The sequence below is a fragment of the Bos indicus genome, chromosome 8, assembly GCF_029378745.1.
Source record: "Bos indicus isolate NIAB-ARS_2022 breed Sahiwal x Tharparkar chromosome 8, NIAB-ARS_B.indTharparkar_mat_pri_1.0, whole genome shotgun sequence".
In the NCBI taxonomy this organism is placed as follows: Eukaryota; Metazoa; Chordata; class Mammalia; order Artiodactyla; family Bovidae; genus Bos; species Bos indicus.
Window position 1 is genome coordinate 52,428,257 of NC_091767.1, and position 22,607 is coordinate 52,450,863.

General features: G+C 44.1%; 1 protein-coding gene across 19 annotated transcripts in view; it reads left to right on the forward strand.

Moving 5' to 3' along the window:
- Positions 1-220: 220 nt before the first annotated feature.
- GCNT1 (glucosaminyl (N-acetyl) transferase 1) overlaps positions 221-22,607 on the forward strand; it is a 221,371-nt gene continuing 198,984 nt past the window's right edge. For 7 of the 19 annotated variants that reach the window (XR_011568075.1, XR_011568076.1, XR_011568074.1 and 4 more), the window contains exons 1-4: positions 221-352; positions 487-559; positions 3,692-3,753; positions 8,352-8,474. Coding sequence is in view for 2 of the 19 variants with exons in the window: in XM_070794687.1 (XP_070650788.1) it covers positions 350-352; positions 487-559; positions 3,692-3,753; positions 8,352-8,474 (261 nt within the window). In the remaining 17 variants the exon portion in view is untranslated. Of the gene's footprint in view, positions 353-375; positions 560-3,691; positions 3,754-7,351; positions 7,509-8,296; positions 8,475-22,607 lie in introns of those variants that run through there. The other 12 variants (XM_019966084.2, XM_019966085.2, XM_019966086.2 and 9 more) reach the window with 7 other exon arrangements.

The window sequence follows — 22,607 nt, forward strand, 5'->3', positions numbered from 1 at the left end:
AGTCTGTTTCCAATGACTTTTTTTCAGGCAAGTGTTACCGTTGGGCTCCCTGAGGCCCTCAAGAGCCCCTGATGGGAGGAGGGTGTACTTGAAGGCCTGACGTTCCCTGTGCTGCCTTGATACTCAAGGGCCTCACCCTGAGTTCCCCTGCTTTCGTCTCCACTCAGCTAGTTCCCCTATCAGCCAGACCAGATGCTCTGCTGACTCCTCAGGGAGGAGTCTTACCTCCCTGCCAGCCCACACAATTACTTAAATAAGATATCACATATTCCCACGGAAACCAAGGGTCACCATCACTTGTGTCTCTGCCACAGAGCCTGCCTCTCACAGGCCCTGCTGATTCACTCTGATGGTGAGTGTAACTCCCAGGAGGTCCTGAATGACATGCTGTATTCTCCTTCCCCAGCTGAGCCTACTAATAAATTTCTATCAGTCTCACCTGTCTAATACCAGGTGTCATGTCTTTGACCGTCTGGTTCTCTTTAGGACAGGAGGTCCTTCCTTCACCAATGGAGTGAAGAGGAGGTGAGCAGAACAGAAGGGGCCCAACTCTTAAGAGGTAAGGATTTGAGGGCCTGCGATGGGTAGGGAGGGGTCCCATACGGTGGATGGGGTTGGAGGAGATATGGGCATTGAAGGGGGACAGATCAAAGGATTCAAGGAAGCTGAAGAGAAGGTTCCAATGATAAAAGGGAATGGGGGAATGATGGGAAGGGAGAATTTGGCAAGATCCCATGTTTGCCAAAGAAGCCTCTGAAGTTCTAAATTGCTTTTGGTAAAGGTTGCCATTTTTGAAGATATTAAACTGAATTGTAACAAGCAAAGACTCTCTTTTTGTTGGAAAGAATAAAAGTAACTTTACTGTGGTTCAACCCACGGTTGATTCATGTAAATGTATGGCAAAAACCACTACAATATTGTAAAGTAATTAGCCTTCAATTAAAATTAATTAATTAAAAACAAACAAACAAACAAACAAGAGAGGCTTCCCAGGTGGCACTAGTGGTAAAGAACCCACCTGCCAGTGCAGGAGACAAAAGAGGCATGGATTCAATCCCTGGGTCAGGAAGCTCCCCTTGGAGAAGGAAATGGCAGCCCACTCCAGCATCCTTGCATGGAGAATCCTATGGACAGAGGAGCCGGGTGGGCTACAGTATATGGGGTTGCAAAGAATTGGACGCAACTGAAGCGACTTAGCATGCACAACAAAGAAATCCAGAGCGCTGGCTCAAGACCTGAATTTACCAAGGTTTCCTGAACTCACCAAAGTTGCCTCGAATCTCTACCTTTGTAGGTAGAGGCCCATAGTTTTTGAGCCAAGTCATAGCACCAGAATACTGTCAAACAGAAACCAATTCCAGGTTTGGTAAGGGGAGACTTTACTCAAAAGGATTATTGCAATTCAGAAAAGGGGTTTATTGCACTAGGGGGAGGGGAGATTATAATGGAGAGTACTCCATTTATAAGCTCTACAAGCTTTTGAAAGGTCAGGCAGCAAAGAGCCTTTCTTTCATGGGAGAGTCAACAGGGCTAGAATGAAAGAGTGAGAGGAACAGCTGTCTTGACCAGGCAACTGACCAGGAAAAGTTTTCCTTGAGGTCAGGAAAGGAAGGGGCTCCCCTTCCATCCCCCAACGTCCATCAGGTGGCATGCAGACTCTTCGCTCCCCAGCCAGGGATTTAACCCATGCCCTTCCAGTGGAAGCATGGAGCCCTAACTCCTGGACCTGTAGGGAATTCCCAGGAAGGGGCTTCTTGGTAGGGGCAATTAGGGTTTTTTCCTGCCTCTCAATGTTAGCTTAGTAGAGGGTAAATGAAAGAAAAACTGGGAAAAGAAGAATGCCTAACTAAAGTCAAGTGGGCAGGCATTTTGTCCAGATAGGTAAGTAGGAAAAACAGTTCAGCTACTGATTTTACGAAACAAAGAAGGGAATTTGGAGGATTCTGTGTCTGGTCTTATCATAGGGAGTTCTGGGTGAGTTTTATCTAAGTTACTTGAGGAAAGGTGGTGGTTCTTTGCAGTAAGCTGTTTCCTGGAACACAAAATGGTGTGGGGATGACGGTTTGTTTTTTCTTTTAAACCTCCACTGTCTTTCGAGAGCACAGGGTTTGAGTTAAGTTTAATACTGTCTCCTTATTTGAGTTGTGCTTTTAATCAGTTTTATTATATTTAAAAAAATGTATCAGAAGTGTCATCACTGTAACAGCTCTGTTTATAAGCACTTCCCTGCATCTATAATATTAGAATAGTTATAGCTTGTAATTATGAGTTTACTCCTCGTGCTGGTTATTAAGATGTGGCTCAGTCAGGAGACTTGGGTTTGATCCCTGGCTCAGGAAGATCCCCTGGAGAAGGAAATGGCAATTCACTCCAGTGTTCTTGCCTGGGAAATCCAAGGGACAGAGGAGCCTGGTGGGCTACAGTCCATGGGGTTGCAAGAGTTGGACATGACTGAGTGACTAAACCTACCTACCTACCCTGAATCTATAACATTAGGATAGTTGAAAATTGTAATTATGAGTTTACTCCTCATGCTGGTTATTAAGGTGTTATCTTGTGACTCAAGCCCACTCTTCTGTACTCTTCTGGGATGCTGTGGGTGTGACAAAGCCAACGACTTTTCCTGCAAGGTTTTGCCAATAGGGGGCGCTCGAGCAGAGCAGAGAGCTGGTGGAGGGAGAAGGGATTTGCTCCTTGATATTTGGTCAGTGAGGAAAAACAATTCAGGTAATCATTCCCACCAGTGTCACCAAGCAGCGGCTCTTTTACCCGGCTGCGGCAGTTGGTTCCAATTTTCCAATTTTTAATCTACCCTCTCTTCCAGCCTCAACACTTGCCTTCAGAAGTAGCGTGCCCAGCTGGGTCCTCCCCTCCCCAACCTCAGAGGTCTGAGTGCTGCTCCTCAGGCGCATTCTCCCAGCTCTTAGTTTCTTCTTGTTTCACGTTTTGTTTTGTACTGGAGTCTAGCCGATTAACAGCGTTGTGACAGTTTCAGGTGAACAGCAAAGGCACTCAGCCATACACGCACATGTATCCATTCCTCCCCAGACTCCCCTCCCATCCAGGCTGCCACATAACGTTGTTCCAGCTCTTAGTTTCTGATAACGCCACACTTCTCGCTCCAGCTCCACCAGTGGCGGCTGCTCCCCTCAGTTATGGGCATCTCTTTGTCACTGCCCATGTTTCCCTTTCTGCTTTTTCAATCCTCCATTATATGTTTAATTCCTTAAATTCTTAAATTCTCTATAAAAATAACTGCTATAACCCCTAAGAGATCCAGAAATACTTTCTGAACTTGTATAGATTTATGATGGATTATAAATTATTGTGATAATTAAGAATAAGTGGATTATATCCATAGGATATATGCCACATCCAACTGACAAAGATATATTCTAAAAATTAATTTATAAATTCACTATCTGGATCTTGAAATGAATTTTCCTAACACAAGAATACTACACATTAAGTCAGATGATCAATTCATCAGTGTTCACAATATAACTGAACAAACTATGCAAATTGTGTTAGGCAACAGAACTAGCGTTGCTTGGCAATATATATTCAAAGTTGCAACTGTAATGCTAGTGAAACCAAGCCCCCTAAAAATGAGTTCCCTTGTCAAATTTATGACTAACCTCTCTATTCAAAACTTTATTCTCTTTCTTGTCATGCCCCTGTTCCCCTCAAGATCGAAGAGTATCAAGCAAAGGGGGGATTGAAACTGATCACCACCCTGTGGGACCTTCCCAGGTACAAAAACCCTTCCATGTTGCTTGTTTCTCGTTTGTAGAAAAAGGCTTTAGTCCTGTATGCCAAAGAGCAGACTCAAGCAGTTATCAATTAGGAAAGTGAGGGAATGCAGAAACAGAGGGAAAGCAGGCAAAAAGCAATAGTGCAACACTACAGCATGCAACAATAAAACAAAGTCCCAGTTCCTCCTCAAGGGATACAAAGAACCATCTGATACATATCTTTGAGTTGTCGTCAAGAACCTCTAAGACCCCCACCCACCCAGGATGCTGTCTACAAGCTGACCAGAAACAGTAGACCCCAGACTAGTGGGAACCAGAATGTTGATGATAAAGATTCTGGAAACAGCACCACTGACCAGTCAGAAAAAAGTCCATGAGCTGCAACCCTCACCCAAAATGGTTTCTTTAAAAGCCCCGCCCTGAAGGCTGTCAGGGAGTCTGAGAGTTTTGATCATGGGCTGCCAGTTTTCCTTGCTTGGCACCCTGAGAATAAATGCTGTGCATTCCTTCACCAAAACTGGTGTCAGTAAATTGATTTTGCTGCAAAATAGGTGAGTAGACTCAAGTTTGGTTCAGTAACACTAGCAACAAATTGTATTCACTCTTCTGCTCTTTTAATTAAAAATGTTTAAATACTTTTATAAACAATATATCCAAAATACTGTCATTTCAACCTATAATTAATATTTTTTAATACATTTAAATGAGATACTAAATTTTTTTTTTCATATTAAGACTTCAAAATTGGCTGTGTATCTTACACTTTACTGGGAAAGGCCTGGTAAAATTGAGTAATTTTCCCAAATGGTTTAAGCCCTCACCTTAAATACCATCTTCAGCTAAAGATGAAAGAAGATGTGGGCGGGGTAGGGCATAGTCACTTTAGATAGTCATCAAAAAAAAAAAAAGCACAGTGAACAAAAGGAGTGTTGTGATGCTTTGATAAGAATTTTTAGAGGTTTGTCATTCTCTCTCTTCCTAGTAGGGCTTCCTTGGTGGCTCAGAGGGTAAAGAATCCTCCTGCAACACGGGAAACCTGGGTTCGGTCCCTGGGTTGGGAAGTTCTCCTGGAGACGGGAATGGCAATCCACTCCAGTATTCTGGCCTGGAGAAGCCCATTGACAGAGGAACCTGCGGGGCTACAGTCCATGGGGTTGCAAAGAGTTGGGCACGACTGAGCGACTAACACTTCCACACTACCTCTTCCTAGTACAGGGAGAGAGACACCTTTACAAAGGTGTCACATATGATTTCTCTTATATATAAAAATATCTTCACACAAGAGTAACTTTAACTTGGTTTTAGAGCTTTTCTTGTGTTTGAAGTTTCTTAAAAATAACCAGTTTAAAATGACTCTTATGACAAAGGGACGTGTTTTGGGATGGCATATTCTGCTCCCCTAAATAGGAATACTAAGTATTGATAATTAAAAAAAAACCCAAAAAACTGAAAATAGTCTTGCTGAAAGCACAGTAAGAAAAAAACTGGTCAAGTGAGGGTGGAGGAAACATGTTTAATCTAGTGGAAGTGACAGGCTTAGTTTCAAACACTGAATTAATAAAATTTATGAATTTAATTTCATAATGCAGTATTAGAGTTTTAGTATAATTGCTTTCACAATGGCTTGACTTAAGGAATTTTAAAACACCACTTTGTCTTTTAGTGAAAAACGTCATCTGGATTGGCAATAGATTGAAAAAAAGTTGCAATTACTTTTTCTCTAACTCTGACCAATATGTACATGCTGTGTATATCTGCAGAAGATATTTTGGGTTCTGATTTTTGTTTCCATGATAAAAATATAAACCATGGCTTAGAGGTTCATGAACAAGGAGCTCCCTTTCCTTGTTCTAGGTCTTGCACATAATGCATTTTAAGAAGATTCCTAAATAAAATTAAAGCAAGATGTTCCAAGATTATTGGAGGAGGAGGAATATCCTCAGGCAAGATCTATATCCCCCCAGGAATATCTCACTAGTGACTCCCCCATTGTCAGGATGGCTGGCCTGCTTGTTGCTGCTTCGCCTAGCAATGCTCTGGCACAGGGGTGGGGAGGAGGAGAGTCCATAGCAGTCCTCTCAGAATGTTCCATTGTCTAGAAGAGAAAAGGTCAGGTCTCCATAAAAGAGACAGGTGAGTTGGCTTGAAACCTGTGTGCGCTGCCGAGTGGCTAATATATGTTCCACTTACCTGGAACTGTCACCTTCTGCTCTGTGTGGATATATCTATACAAACACCCCTGTCCTGAGGGCATCTAACCCCATCAAGTCCAAAGCCCAGGAAGGTGAGCCTCAGAGAGTCAGTGGGTACCAGCCCTTCTCTTTGTGTTCATGCGTCTCCCCTGAGCAGTGACCCCCTTTGATTAGAATGATGAACACTAGGCAAACTTCCTGTTACAGGGAAACCCACCCACTCACAGCACCTCAGCTTTACCCCACAGCCCCAACAGGAACCGGTGGGTAGGGAAATGACTGTATTCAGTTAGTTCCTTCATTTATTTCAATGCATATGTGTTGGGTGAATTAGTGATAGGAAGATAAATAACCTGCACTCCAGGAGTTAAAATCCCAAAGAGTCAGACATGACTTGGCACGCGTGCACACACACTCACACACGAATGTAATGAGTTTTTAAAATACTAAATTTGTTAGTAAGTAAACCTCATGATGCCAAAAGTTCAGCTTCTCTGTACACTGTTGCCTAATTGAATCTTGGAGACAGAGTTTTGGGTGAAGTAGAAAAGGATCGCTTTATTACTTTTCCAGGCAAAAAGGGACACAGTGTATTAACTGCCCTCAAAACTGTATGTCCCAACTTGGGGAGGATAGTGAGAAGTTTTGCATTAACTATTCAAAGATGGTGTGATTAGCTCGCAAGCATTTTTCTGATGGGTTGGTGGTGAGATAAGTCAGCATCATCAACCTTCAGGTCTAACGGCACTGGGGTCTAAATGCTCCTGGGCAACATACTGTGTTTCAGTATTTGTGGAACAGTTCAAAGATATCGTGTGTGTATTTGTTGATGAGGAAAAGGGACCTTGCCCCAGGGCTGCTCTTGATTGTTTATCCTTGGTCTTAATAACTGCTTGAATCTGCTCAGTGGAACTCAGGGAAGGTCATGGAAGCTGAATGGAGGCTGTTTCCTATAATCAAAGAACTGGGGGACACAGAAAGGCCTTGTGTTCAGGAGACCCACAGAACCCTGTAGACGTCTCTCATCACGGAAAACAAACAAACCCAATGGTCACACCTAATTTTAACACAATATAAAGACCTCCGGAATTTTTTTTTTCCTTTGGTTGTAAACTCTATTTTTAAAATCAGAAAAGACAGCGCTTCCCGCGGTTCCTGCCTCCCAGGAAGGGGGTATAAAATTCTGAAGACCCCACTCAAGTGCTCAGTCCCTAAGCGGTTCTCCCATCTAAGAACCCAAGTCAACCTAAGGAAGGAGAAAAAGGAAGCACGCAGAGTCAAGCACTTCCACCAGACAACGAAATGCCCAGAGGGCGCGCTGTCTTGGGCCAGAAGGCCCACGGCAGCAGAGGTCTGCGAAGCAGGGATGCGCTGGGCGGGGCCTAGCGGGGCGGGCCCAGGGGCGTGGCGCACGGGCGCGAGGGTGGGCGGCCCGAGGCCCGGCTGCGCGGTCCTCCGGCGCCAAGAGCTCAGTCAGCCTAGCGCGGAGCAGCGCCGGGCGAGAGCGTCCCCGTGCTGCCCAGCACCCTCCAGCGTCTTCCGGGCCAGGCGCTCGCTGCAGGTAACCAACGCCCCACCAGGTCTCCTGCTTGGCTGCCTGGCTGGAGGGGAGGAAATGGGAAGGATAGGCGGGAAAGAGGAAGCCGCCACTTAACCAGGGCCCGGCTGCAGCGAGTGGGCTCAGCTCCTCCGGGAAAGAGGACGCGGAGCCGGGGCAGGAGAAAGAGGATGCGCGGTGGGAATCCGCTTCCAGCTTGTGCGTCCGGGACCGGGGGTGGTGCAGAGCGCCCTGCCTCGACCCAACTCTTCCGTCCGGTTCGGGGAGCCTGGGGCTAGGACTTTGGTGCCCAGTATCACCTGGAAGCCACTTGTTTCTGCTGTCTTTCCCCCTGGTTCACGTAGCGAGTAGTAGTTTAGGAATCGGGAGTTGGCGGCTGCGGGCGTGGAGAGGCCGGGCGCGAACAGTTACTCACTGTTGTGCTTTGGGGTCCAGAGGCTTTAACTTCGAATAAGCCTAATCGTGGCCCTGCGGAGAGGTATTTATTACCCCCATTTTACTGATAAAGATAGAAGGCTGCGCCGGGATGTTAAATGACTCATCCTAGGGGCTAACCACTGGAAAAGAGACGCTACTCTAGGGGCTCCAAAGCCCTCACGCGTTTCCTCACCTTCCTGTTTGCTCTGCATGCTTCACGCCACGTCTAGAAAACGCGTGCTGCTGCTGCTGGCTCTGTGGTGAAACAGGTGATTGTTCTTGAACGCATTATATTCCCTTCCTAGGTTTCTTTTTGGTTTTGTGTTGCTAGCGCCCAATTTCTGATTCAAATGTTTCCAATTTTTGTTGATTAGCTTTTTGAGGTGGAAGAAGCTCTCCCTCACAGCTCTTTCCCTCCCTGCCTTGCAGCTCTGTTTCTGGATACCGAGCAAAACACAGGCACCCCAGCCTGCTACCCACTTCTCATCTTTCTCGGTGGATGATAGGTCGCCCGTGCATCGAGGCTGGGCCTTGCGGGCTGCCCGGTTGGAGGTGAGTCTTATAGTCACCTGGCATCCTGCACACTCGTTGGCTTTGTTATTTCGTTCTAGGGGGAAGAGAGTCTTCATTTTACAAGTAGTAGGACAGGAGGCAAATTGAGGGGATATACAGTGTTCAGAGAAAGCTTGGTGCCTGGAGATGAGAACAAGGCCACAGGTTTTTGTGGTCTGCATTTGGTGAGGTCTAGGTGAGCATCTGGCCGGACACTTACTTGTAAGCTTCTCTGGGCATCCTGCCCCCCTTTTAGAGCTGTTCTGAAGGGCGGATTTGTTTTACAGAAGGGAGGAAGAGGGCTGAATGGTTTTTAAAGATCAGCGTAAATTACCTGCTAGGAACCCAGGCAGTTCCAACCCCACTGCCCCGGATTAAGGAAAATGGCTTTCTGCTGTGGCTTAATCATTAAGCCTTCACGGATTTTTAGCAGACCTTCAAGATGGTCCTTCAGGGAAACTTGGGAGTTCTCAAACACCGTTCCATGTTTAGAAAGAAGGAAATGGCAACCCACTCCAGTGTTCTTGCCTGGAGAATCCCAGGGACAGGGGAGCCTGGTGGGCTGCCATCTATGGGATCACATAGAGTTGGACACGACTGAAGCAACTTAGCAGCAGCAGCAACACACAGTGAATTTACTTTTACAGAGTTTTATTGGTAGATAAAAGAAGTTGATTTTTTCCCCCTTCTATCTCATGGTGAGGGTTGGAAGGTTCCAGTCAGCGCCTCTGCCTTTCCTTCAGCCTGATGTTGGAAAGGAACTTCTCAGCCTTGACCCTAAACATGTACTGGATTTCAATTATAGGACAGCTTCCAGTCACTAGTTACTTCTTCTTTATTACTGTTTGGTCATGTGGATCTTTGTTGCTGCAGGGACTTCCTCTAGTTGGCACCAGCAGGGGCTTCTCATTTTGGTGGCTTCTCTTGCTGAGAGCGTGGCTTCAGTGGTTGCGGCACGTGGGCTCAGTAGTTGTGGCGCACAGGCTCAGTTGCTCTGAGGCATGTGGGATCTTCCTGGACCAGGAGGCCGACCCGTGTCCCCTGCGTTGGCAGGTGGATTCCTAACCACTGGACCACCAGAAAAGTTCTCTAGCTCTTTTCCATTTGCAATTTTGTTGCTTAACACTAAAGAACTGTTTCTCTTGAGAATTATGAACTATCTCCTGGTGGGCTACTGTCCAAATTGTCGAATCAGAGGTGAGTTAGTGACTGAGCACAAGCAGGATCAACTATGTACAAAATGAAATTTAGGGACTTCCCTGGTGGCCCAGTGGTTAGGACTCTGTGAGCTTCCATTGCAGGGGCCACTGGTTCAATCCCTGATATGGAAACAAAGATCTCCACATGTTGTTTGGTTTGGCCAGAAAAAAAAAAACAAAAAAACACACTACAGATCTACAGGAACTAAATAGGTAATTCATGGGGAGAACTAAATGGACTGAAATTGGTTCCACGTGACCTGCCAACACCTGGGCAGGTATCGGCCATTCTCTCCCTCTAATCGTACAGGAATTCTAGCCCAGTGTGACCAGAGCTTCCCTACCCAATAATTGAACAAACTTTATTTTAAAAAAAAAATGTAAAAAGTGATTTTAAATGTTGGCTTTTTTCCTTTCTTAAAACACAAGAAATCAAATCAAATTTGGTTTATTCATCGTGTTTTCAAATCTCTTATAAACTGCTACACCTGGTGATCACATTCTCAAGTGAATGAAAAATTCTGACCTATAATATATATGTTGTACATTTTTCTGAAATGAGGTGGCAGGAAACAAATTAATCCTATTGAAAGTGATCTCAGTCTCAATTTCTGTTTTCTGTGACATGTAGATTAGGTCACCTGCACTGACAAAAGTAGTCTTTTTATGGGCCAACCAAGGAATTGTGTTACTGTTTGTTTATAGTTCTAGTTCAGGCTGTCAGCTACCTTACTCCCTGTCTTAAAAAGGGAGTTCCCAAATGACTGTTCTTATAAGTCTGGTGTTTCTCCTGGGTCTGTCTGTATTTTTAAACACACTGGCTTTGACACAGGAGACATGGCTTGAGGTTGTCACATGTCCTTGTTGCCTATATGTGGCAAATACATGTATGCTTAGACCAGAGTTCCTTCACTATTGGCACTTCTGACATTTTGGGCCAGATGATTTCCTGTTGGGATTGTCCTGTGCATTGTGAGCTGTGTAGCAGCAGTGTTCCTGGCTCAACCCACTGGATGCCACTGGTCCCAGTTCTAACTGCCTCCGTCTAGTTATAACAACCAAAAATGTCTCCAGACGTTGTTAGATATCCCCTGGGGAGCATAGTTACCTAGTTGACAAAAAAAATGAGCGAATATTTAAAATGCTTTAGACATTTATGAACTAAAGTGTATACTGAACATAATTAACTTTAAACTTCTAATGACTAGAGAAGCTATCTAACACTTTAAGTATTTTTATAATAAAGATGACTGAATCAGGGTTCTTTCTGAATGGCCATGTATATCTTGTAAGACTTTGCTTCCAAAGAAATTTTAAGTGTTTGATGTGGCTGTCAAATTTCTTTCTTTTTTTTTTTTGTGTGTCAAATTTCTAAAGTTTAAAATGTGGAAGCTAAAAAGGAATCCTACAACAGTTTTCATTTTTCTCATTTTAATTGCTTGATGTCTTTCAGTTGTCTTTTAAGGTGATGGGGTATCAATGAATGATGGTTGTTGATTTGAAAAAATCAACAGTCTCTCATATAAGAACGTCAAACAAAATTCTAAGCAAAAATTTAACAATGAGACCTGGTGTAAATTATGCTTAAAGTAGAATTTAGTTTTAAAAGAAATTAAAATTTTTTTGCCTAACATCAATAACTAGGAAAACTGTGTGTTTCTATAGTCTGAGAAATACTAATTTTATGGAAGAGAATTATAAGTAATATATGATTTTGCTTACCAGAAGAAAAAAATGTCCTGCAAGTATAATCCTCGTGTATAATCCTGCAAGTATAATATAGACCTTATGGAGGTTGAAAACATTGCCTTGGTTATAAAAGATGCATCCTTAGCTAGGGGACTGGCTATTCATTGGCCCCTTGCAGAAATCAGACTAATTTATAAGGCTCTAGGCTGGCTACAGAGTTTGTGGGGCCCCTTCTTTAAACATTATGAATTTTAAGATGGCAACAGATAACTGAGCATTAAGCAGAGCATAGGGTCCTGTGTGATTGCACACAGGAAACTGGTTCTGGTAGCTTAAAAGAGGATTATAATCACGAATACAAATCCAGAGAACTGCTCCTGCTACCATTAAGCACCCAGAATTTCTGATTCATTGATTGTACTAATATTTCCAATCAGGAGTCTATGTGTTATTTGATAATCAGTGCAGTAAATTTACTAAGAACGTCCTCCCATGATGAATTTTTCTTTTGCTAAAGAGGGAGCCAGATTGTTTGGGAGGGTCCTGTGAACTTGAATGACCTGTTTACTCATTGAACCACTATTTACTGAGCACCTATTCGATTCTAGGCATTGTCAGCTCTGGCCTACAGCTGTGAATGGGATAGAAGTGCTCTACCTTTACGAACCATTTAGTCTAGTGTCTCAAGGACGGGGACAGACAAGCACATAGTCATATAGGCAATTACAGTCATAAGTGGTACTTCAGAGAAGCACAAGTGTCTGGAGACCATTTAACCTGGAGACCTAACCCAGATTAGGGGAAGGGATTTCTCAGGATAGGTGTTTCTGAAAAGAAGTACTTAAAATGAGGCCTTAAAAATGAGTAGAAGTGAGGTGAATTAGGGTTTAGTGTTCAGGCTGAAATGGTTGAGACCAAAGAAGGAATGTAGCTTGGGATGAGGCCTCTTGGGCCATCTTTTGGACTTTGCACTTTAATGAAAAGGTAGAGGGAACTCACTGAAAACTTTTAAATAAGAGATAAGATGATTAGATTTGGGTTTTAAAAATGATCATCCTCACTGCTGTGTTTGGAGGGGTAGGCCCTATTGGCATATATGGTATCTGTGCAAACCAGGAAAAGACTCCCTTCTGGGTGGACCAATTAGAAAAGATGTACTGCTTGTCCCACCAGGTCAGGTCAGAGGCAGTCCCCTGAGCCAGTCACTTTGTGTGAGCACAGCCTGTCCACACACGCTGGGGAGGGGGAGAATGGGGTGTGGCCTGATAGTGCAAAGGCTTTTTGCAGCCACCCAGGGGTAGAGAGGGGAGTAGATGGAGGACGGATGGAGAGCATGAGAGAGATAATGAGTTTGTAGTTAGAAATCAGTAAGAAGGTAGTTACTGTTTGGGTATAGTTGTTGGAGAGAAGCTATCAAAAATGATTTAAAAGTTGGGCATACAGTCAGAATGGCTGCGATCCAAAAGTCTACAAGCAATAAATGCTGGAAAGGGTGTGGAGAAAAGGGAACCTCTTACACTGTTGGTGGGAATGCAAACTAGTACAGCCACTATGGAGAACAGTGTGGAGATTCCTTAAAAAACTGGAAATAGAACTGCCATACAACTCGGCAATCCCACTGCTGGGCATACACACCGAGGAAACCAGAATTGAAAGAGACACGTGTACCCCAATGTTCATCGCAGCACTGTTTATAATAGCCAGGACATGGAAGCAACCTAGATGTCCATCAGCAGACAAATGGATAAGAAAGCTGTGGTACATATACACAATGGAGTATTATTACTCAGCCATTAAAAAGAATACATTTGAATGAGTTCTAATGAGGTGGATGAAACTGGAGCCTATTATACAGAGTGAAGTAAGCCAGAAAGAAAAACACCAATACAGTATACTGCTACTGCTAAGTCACTTCAGTCGGTCCGACTCGGTGTGACCCCATAGACGTCAGCCCACCAGGCTTTCCTGCCCCTGGGATTCTCCAGGCAAGAACACTGGAGTGGGTTGCCATTTTCTTCTCCAGTGCATGAAAGTGAAAAAGTGAAAGTGAAGTCGCTCAGTCGTGTCTGACTCTTAGCGACCCCATGGACTGCAGCCTACCAGGCTCCTCCATCCATGGGATTTTCCAGGCAAGAGTACTGGAGTGGGGTGCCATTGCCTTCTCCCCAGTACAGTATACTAATGCATATATTTTGAATTTAGAAAGATGGTAACAATAACCCTGTATGCAAGACAGCAAGAGAGACATAGATGTATAGAACAGTCTTTTGGACTCTGTGGGAGAGGGAGAGGGTGGATGATTTGGGAGAATGGCATTGAAACGTGTATAATATCATATAAGAAATGAAGGGATGACCCAGAGGGATGGTATGGGGAGGGAGGAGGGAGGGGGGTTCAGGATGGGGAGCATGTGTACACCCGTGGCGTATTCATGTTGATGTATGGCAAAACCAATACAATATTGTAATTAGCCTCCAATTAAAATAAATAAATTTAAATTAAAAAAAAAAAAAGTTGGGCATAAATACCTGAGTGGGATAGGATGGTGAAACCATTTTCGGTTGAAGGGGACTAGGGGAGGAGTGGGTTTGGCACAGGTGGGGGAGGGAAAGTAATTCCACTTGAATCTGTTTGCTTTTGAGGCATTCCAGATGGAGTCGGGGAGTAGGCAGAGGGAACTCCTGAAAGAGATCTGGGATAGAAATACATATTTTGAGGCCGTTGCAAATAAATAGTCCTTGAATATCCCTGGTGGCTCAGGCAGTAAAGAATTTGCCTGCAGTACGGGAGACCAGGGTTCGATCCCTCCGTTGAGAAGATCCCCTGGTGGAGGGCATGGCAACCCACTCCAGTATTCTTGCCTGGAGAATCCCGTGGACAGAAGAACCTGCTGGGCTACAGTCCATGGGGTCACAAAGAGTCAGCCACGACTGAGTGACTAAGCACAGCACACACTATATGAAAAAGATCTCCAGAACACCGCTAGCTCAGTTCCTAAGAGGAAGAGGTGCTTTAAAAAGATCACCCAAAGAGGGGTGTAGAATGAGAAGGAGAGGGGGCTGGCCTTGGAGAGTTTGATCATTGTGCTCAGAGGAAGAGGAGAAGCTGGTTAAGACTGAGAAGCCAGGCCTATCTACAAGGTAGGCAGGAATTGGGGGGTCTGTGGCCTGCTCTTGTTTGTTTTTTCAAATTGAGATTGAAGAGACTTGAACACATTCTAATGCTGATGGAAAGTTTCTGGTACAGAGGGAGAGGCTAAAGATATGTGAATGAGAAAGAAATGCTAGGGCCAGGCTTCAGAGAAGGTGAAAGAAGATGGTTTTGAGAACCCAGGTGGGGAAATTGGGCTTTGATAGAAAGTGGGAGGGAGAAGATGGATGAAGTAGTCTCAGATTTGGGGATCAGAATTGTGAGGACTTTTTCTCTGAAGGAGGTGGCAGAACCATTTGCCAAGGTGGGTGTGTTTGTGTATAAAGTCAGATATTTCATCAGCGCAGTATTTACTGAGCATTTTCTAGTGCCAGACATTGTGGTAGGCTTCCTGGAAAGTATCAGGAATGATGTTGATTGGCATTAGTGTTGGCCCTTGTGATATAATAAGCAATATATTCGATGTTTGTCTCTGGTTCCTGCCACAGCTTCTAGAACCCTTGGCATGTCCAGAGAGATAGGGGTGGTAAAAACATCTTTTGTTATTCACAGTGGGGCACTATTCCACTCCTGATTTTATGCTAACGTGTGACTTAGGTGAGGGTGGGGAGGGATCCTAGGTAGCCTCAGGATGGGACTGATCACCAGAGTTAGTTCAGTCGCTCAGTTGTGTCCAACTCTTTGTGACCCCATGGGCTGCAGCATGCCAGGCTTCCCTGTCCATTGCCAGTTTCCGGAGCTTGCTCATGTCCATTGAGTGGCTGATGCCACCCAACCATCTCATCCTCTGTCTTACCCAGCATCAGGGTCTTTTCCACTGAGTCCATTCTTCACATCAGGTGGCCAAAGTATTGGAGATTCAGCTTCAGCATCAGTCCTTCCAATGAATACCCAGGACTGATTTCCTTTAGGATAGACTGGTTGGATCTCCTTGCAGTCCAAGGGACTCTCAAGAGTCTTCTCCAGCACCACAGTTCAAAAGCATCAATTCTTTGGTGCTCAGCTTTCTTTATAGTCCAACTCTCACATCCATACATGACTACTGGAAAAACCGTAACTTTGACTAGGTGGACCTTTGTTGCCAAAGTAATGTCTCTTTAATACGCTGTCTAGATTGGTCATTGTTTTTCTTCCAAGGAGCAAGTGTCTTTTAATTTCATGGCTGCGGTCACCATCTGCAGTGATTTTGGAGCCCCCAAAAATAAAGTCAGTCATTGTTTCCATTGTTTCCTCATCTGTTTGCCATGAGATGATGGGACTGGATGCCATGATCTTAGTTTTTTGAATGTTGAGTTTTAAGCCAGCTTTTTTACTTTCCTCTTTCATCTTCATCAAAATGCTCTTTAGTTCCTTTTCACTTTCTGCCATAAGTGTGGTATTATCTGCATATCTGAGGTTATTGATAAATTTCTCCTGGCAATCTTAATTCCAGCTTGTGCTTCATCCAGCCTGGCATTTCTTATGATGTACTCTGCATATAAGTTAAATAAGCAGGGTGACAATATACAGCCTTGACGTACTCCTTTTCCTATTAGGAACCAGTCCATTGTTCCATGTCTGGTTCTAACTGTTGCTTCTTTATCTGCATACAGGTTTTGCAGGAGACAGGTAAGGTGGTCTGGTATTCCCATCTCTTTAAGAATTTTCCACAGTTGTGTTCCACACAGTCAAAGGCTTTAGCATAATCAATAAAGCAGAAGTAGATGTTTTTCTGGAATTCTCTTGCTTTTTCTGTGATCCAGTAGATGTTGGCAATTTGATCTCTGTTTCTTCTGCCTTTTCTAAAACCAGCTGGAACATCTGGGAGTTCACAGTTCATGTATTGTTGAAACCTGACTTGGAGAATTTTGAACATTACTTTGCTAGCATGTGACATGAGTGCAATTGTGCAGTAGTTTGAGCATTCTTTGGCACTGCCCTTCTTTGGGACTGGAATGAAAACTGACCTTTTCCAGTCCTGTGGCCACTGCTGAGTTTTCCTAATTTGCTGGCATTTTGAGTGCAGAACTTTCACAACATCATCTTTTAGGATTTGAAATAGCTCAACTGGAATTCCATCACCTCCACTAGCTTTGTTCATAGTGATGCTTTCTAAGGCCCACTGGACTTCGCATTTCAGGATGTCTGGCTCTAGATGAGTGATCACACCATCGTGGTATTCTGGGTCATGAAGATCTTTTTTGTATAGTTCTTTTGTGTATTCTTGCCACTTCTTAATATCTTCTGCTTCTGTTAGGTCCCTACCGTTTCTGTCCTTTATTGAGCCCATCTTTGCATGAAATGTTCCCTTGGTATCTCTAATTTTCTTGACGAGATCTCTAGTCTTTCCCATTCTGTTGTTTTCCTCTGTTTCTTCCTTTGATCACTGAGGAAGGCTTTCTTATCTCTCCTTGCTATTCTTTGAAACTCTCCATTCAAATGGGTAGATCTTTCCTTTTCTCTTTTGCCTTTCACTTCTTTTCTCAGTTATTTGTAAGGCCTCCTCAAACAACCATTTTGCCTTTTTGCATTTCTTTCTCTTGGGGATGGTCTTGATCACTGCCTCCTGTACAATGTTGTGAACCTCCGACTATAGTTTTCAGGCACTCTGTCTATCAGATCTAGTCCCTTGATCTAGTTGTCACTTCCACTGTATAATCAACGGTCACCAGAAAGACCAAGTAATTAGAAGGCTGGGACTTTTCAGCCCCACAGGCTGACCTCTTGGAAGGGAAAGAGGTGCTAGGGACTGAGTTACACAGACACTTGAAGAAGCTGTTGGGAGACCTTCTGGGTTGATGGGCACATCAAGGTGCTAATAGAGGCAGCCTGTGCAGAGAAGAAGCCAGGAAGCTTGGCACCCCTTCCATACCTTACCCTCTGTATCTCTTCCATTTGACTGTTTGTAAGTCATATACTTTCTAATAAACTGTAGTAGTAAGTAGAATGTTGTCTGGAATCTGAGCTGTGCAAGCAAATTTTCACACCTTGGGATTCATGAGAGGCCCTGAATTCACAGAACCCCCAAATTTATAATTTGCCTGGGCACCCCGTTTGCAGCTGATGCCTGCAGAAGGCATTCTTGTGGGACTAAGCCCTTAATATGTGGGATCTGGGCTAACTCCAGCTAGTTTATGACAGAATTGAACTGAATATTTGGGTACCCAGTTGGTGTCAGAATTGGCTTGTATCTGGAGGGAAAAAAAAACCCACGTTTGGTGTCAGAAGTGTTGTAAAAATAGCTCAACCCTATACACCTGAAATAGCCTCTCACTATCTTTTCTTGAAACCACCTTTGACCTTATACTTGATGACTGAAGGCATCACCTGAGAGCTTGCTTTTGCTGAACATCAAGGCCCCTGGGTGGGTGCCGGGAAGGCTTCTGGAGGGGAAGGGTATTCCCTAGCTCCTTTGTCAGTTTGCAGGTTCGTGTCCAGGTTCTCAGTGTTGACTGTACAGTAGGAACACCTGGCAGCTTTAAAAATTCCTGGCACTCAAGTCAAACTCCTGACTAATTCCATCGAATCTCTTGGGTTAGGGAATTGGTATTTGTTGAAAGCTCCCAGTGGTTCTAATGTGTGTACAGCCAAGGCTGAGAGCCGCTCACTGGGATACCAGACCAGTTAAAGCCATTTGCCCCATTGAGCTCCAGCCCATTGCCTGGAATTTGCCTGTTGTGTATGAACAGTTAGGTCCGGACCCTTATGAATGAAATAGGTTAGCGCCCAAAGAAGGAGGTGAATGACAATTCTATGGGATGTTGAAGGAACATATGAAACCTTCTATTTATAATTTTGTAAACATTTAAGAAAGAAGTCAAGCTATGTCATCTCCAGTCTCTGTTGTGTGGTGCCTTCTAGATTTGGTGTCTTGTATGGGGAGTGTGATTTTCTCAGGAGGAAGAGGTGAGGAATCCTCACCTGACCCCTAAGTGTATTGGGAAGTGTTGCAGTTTGCCAGTGACAGTATCATGGAGTTATGAGGTTTTATGAACACAAAGGCTTTAAATCATGGCACCTCTCAAACGGTGAATGGAGACTTACCTGTGAGTGGGTTCCAGGTTTCCTGAGATTCATTCTCTCTCATCCATCTCCCTTCAGCCAGGGGGCTGAAGTTGAGCAGTCACCTTCTTGGATATGTGTGCTAAAAGCATCGCAGCTTCAGATGGCAGATGCTTTATCATCCATTGTAATGCTGTGGGCAGGGCATCTTTCCACTGCTTATCTTCCCTGGTTCTCTTGCAGGCACACATCTAAGAGTAATTGAGTTTACCGGTGTCTGCATTTTTCTTTAGCAAAAGACAAGGTTTGCAAATGCCCTTTCCCAGTTTGGCTGTGCCTGTCGGTAGTTGCAATTGTCTTCCCAGGTGACCCAGGTGACCACCCAGGTGGTAAAGAATCTGCCTTCCAGTGCAGGAGCCGCAGGAGACTCTCTCCCTGGGTCGGAAAGATCCCCAGGACAAGGAAATGGCAACCCACTCCAGTATTCCTGCCTGGAGAATCCCATGGACAGAGGAGCCTAGTGGGCTACAGTCCGTAGAGTCACAAAAGAATGGGATGTGACTGAGCACGTGCGCGCGCGCACACACACACCCCCCTCATGCATCAGTAGTTGTTGTTACTTTGTAGAGCAGGAACAATCCAAGATAAATGTGAAGTTCACACAAGGAGAGGGAGAGTGACCACATTTCAAAAGTAATTTAGGCTACAGAGGCATTTGGAAATAACCATTTGGAAATGTTTGCATTGAATGTGAACATGTTGCCAAGAAATATGGTAGATGAGTCATTGAAACTTTGGAATTTGGAGGAAAACGGCACATGTATGACTGAGTCCCTTTGCTGTCCACCTGAAACTATCACAGTGTTGTTAATTGGCTATAATATAAAATAAAAAGTTTTTAGAAAACCAAAACTCTCCCCCTCCACAAAGAAAAAGCTTGGAAGCAAAATTGTCTACCTGTTAAAGTGTTTTAGGTGAAGAGTGTCAGTAAGTTTTGAATCTATTTGTTGAATTTATAAAAATGTGATGCCTGACTAATTTGCAAGAACAATTGATTGAAACTTACCAGCTGAATCTCATCAAGGAGCTTTGTGTAACTGGTGTATAGAGAAGTAAGTATCAAGATTTAGGAAGGAGAGCTAAGAGTGTTCTTCTGTTTTTCCAGTGTATCCTTGTCACCCTAGACGGCCATTAAAGCAAAATGTTACAGGCCATTGAGCTTGGAAGCAGTCATTCAAGCACTTGATGGCAAAGTAATTAACTGGGGTTTTCAAAGATAATGAACCATATTTAATTTATTGCTTCCATTACAAGTATTAGTTACAAATTTGTAGTGAGCAAGAAGTTTTTTGCCTTAATTAAGCTGAACTGAACTGAATTAACTGTTTCATCTTTTTATTTTGTAATGCACATCATTTAAAGATACATATGTACAGTAGTACTTGTAATTTTGAAAGAAATATGCATATGTTGAATGTACTTACTGAAAACTTTTACTCTTAGCTGTTCATAGTAAAAATTTTGCAAGCTTATCATTAAACGCTTTGAGCCAAACTGCTGTCTCCCCTACCCCCTGCCCCACAGTAGTCTGGAAACTTGCTTCTTTTTAAACTTTAATCTAAAACTGCCTCTTCCCCATGCTCCTGTAGTTCATTCAGTGGAAAATGAAATTGTTATAAGAGTAAAAATAAATGTTCACACTCTGGAAAGTATTGAATACTGTCTTCTCTTGAAATGTGTACATAAACTTCCTTTCAACAAGCCAGTTTGAACACTTTAAGATACAAACACAAAAAGCCATGGAATTTCCAGAAATCTTGTCATCAGTTCTTTGCTCTGGGGCAGGTAAATGCTTTCAGTCATGTGGCTGTCCATCCTTTTATTCACTAACCATGTCAGTGCTGTTGTCCATGAACCCACACAGCCAGTTTGGGTAGTTTTGGCAAGCGGAGATTGGTGGAGGGCTGCAGTTCTTCAGGCAGGTAAAGGTTAAAAAGCCAGTTTCAGGTCAGTTCTGTCCTGTGTTGGGCTCTGATTGCCCCTCCCAGGAATCTTTGACTTGAGGCACAGGGAATCAAACATTCCAGCAGGAGTCAGCTGACTGTTAGATTCAGCTGACAAACGTGTTGGAGTCAAGGAATCACGAATTTTGTGGAATCAGCAGCTGGACTCAGGAATGCGCCCTAGGCACCGTCCCAGGCTACTTGACTTGTCAGGCTTATGTGTCCTTTTGGTATAAGCATAGGACATGCCTCTAGACTATCCCAATCCATCCACATAGACGGAGCACCCTGATCTCATCTGGTTAAGATTGTTAAGATTCCAAGTTCTGATCGCAGAGGGCACAGGTTCTAGCCCCAGTGGGGGAACTAAGATGGGGCACATTGCACAGCCTGGCCAAACAAAAAAACAAAAAGCCAAGATTTTCAAACACATGCACAAATCAAAATGAGTTCCTTTGAGTATTCATGAAATGAAGCAGGGTCCTGTGGGGCCCTCCCAAGGACAGAGCCTTTTAGTGCCCCTTGCAGAAACCAGTACTCGAGAAACCAAGCACCCCACTTGGAGCGTTGGAGAACTCAGGTTTATTATGCCAGCGGGCCCAGAGGAGTTAATGCTCCAAGCTCTGATCCCCGAACAGAGTTCTTATACATGGACAGGCATGATTAAGCAGGTTTGTGGGTTTGCAGGGGCAGGACAATTGCAAAGAGCAGGACAAGGGTGAGTGAGGTAAGCTCCAGTGCCTAGTATTTTGAGTCCCCACTTTCTAAGACCTACATGATCCAGACTTTGCAAGGAGCAAGCTGAGTTACAGAGGCAAAAGGAGCAGGAGGTTATGTAAAATTTTAACTTTTCCTCTTCATTCCCCTTGATGCTCCTATCACTCATTGTAGAAAGCATCATCTCATGTTTTGGTAAGACATTCAGAGCTCCCCATCATTTGGGGGGCTATATTGAGCTATTAGCATTTGTAACTTTATGGATTTAATATGAACTGGGTAATCATACTGAGACTACAAGGGCCAAACAAGAGCACTGCAAAGAGCATGAAGAGAGGACCTGTTAAAGGGAGAAGCCACGATGCCCAGCTCCAGATATTGTTCCAGTTACCCCAGGAATTAGCTAGTTTTTCTCTCCTTTTTATGATTTGTTCCCTTAGCTGTTGGGCCATGTCCCTGACTATTTCTGATTGGTTTACATAAGAGCAGCATTTTTCATTCAAGAAGAGGCAGAGTCCTCTCTTTTCAGCTGTCAGTAGGTCTAGCCCTCTCCTATTCTGTAAAACCACCTCAGCCAGGGAGTCTAGTTGGTCCTGTAATGAAGAGCAGCAATAATACTGTTCAGGGATAGAGGCCAGGGTTGACAATGAAAATCCATTAATAATTCAATAGCTGGATCCTCAAGCTTCCGCCATGCGTTGACCAGTCAGCTGCCGGAGTGTGGCTGGAGCAAGGCTGAAGAATCCTCAGGCGTCTGCTGTGCATTGACTAGTCAGCTTCCGGAATGACTAGAGCAGGGCTCAGCGTCCTTCGTGGGTGAGGGTTGTTGTCTTTGGGACTGGACCTTGAGGTTTTTGGGGTCCTGAACTGCTTTCCAGGTATCATCACAGGAAGTCACTGCCTTCTTGACTCTGGTGTGGTGGATCCAAAGGATGACACCTATAACTTTAACAGCAGTAGAGGTTGTCAGGATGACCCTGTGAGGGCCTGTCCAAACTGGCTGAAGTGTTTGATTTGTTTTTAATCTAACCCATACTTCTTCTCCTGGCTGATAGGGATGAACCCAATTGCCCAAAGGAATGGGTGTCCTTTCTAAGGATGATATGGCAGAAGACTTTTCCAAGTGTCAGGACATCTCCAGGTGGCTAGTTGTTGGTGGTCTCCCTTGAGCTTTTTTTTATCACTGGGGGTGGTCTCCCATATAAGATCTCAAAGGGAGAGTAGCCGGAGGACCTCGGGTGCATTTACGGAGGGAGATGAATCCACAGAATGATAAGGCAGCTTGTTCCCGCATTGTCTGGGTGTTGGCTGGGGGATATTTTTGTTGTACTGCTACTTGGAAAAACAAGCTTAAGAAAGTTAAAGATACATGGCCCAAAGATTAACAGAAGTAG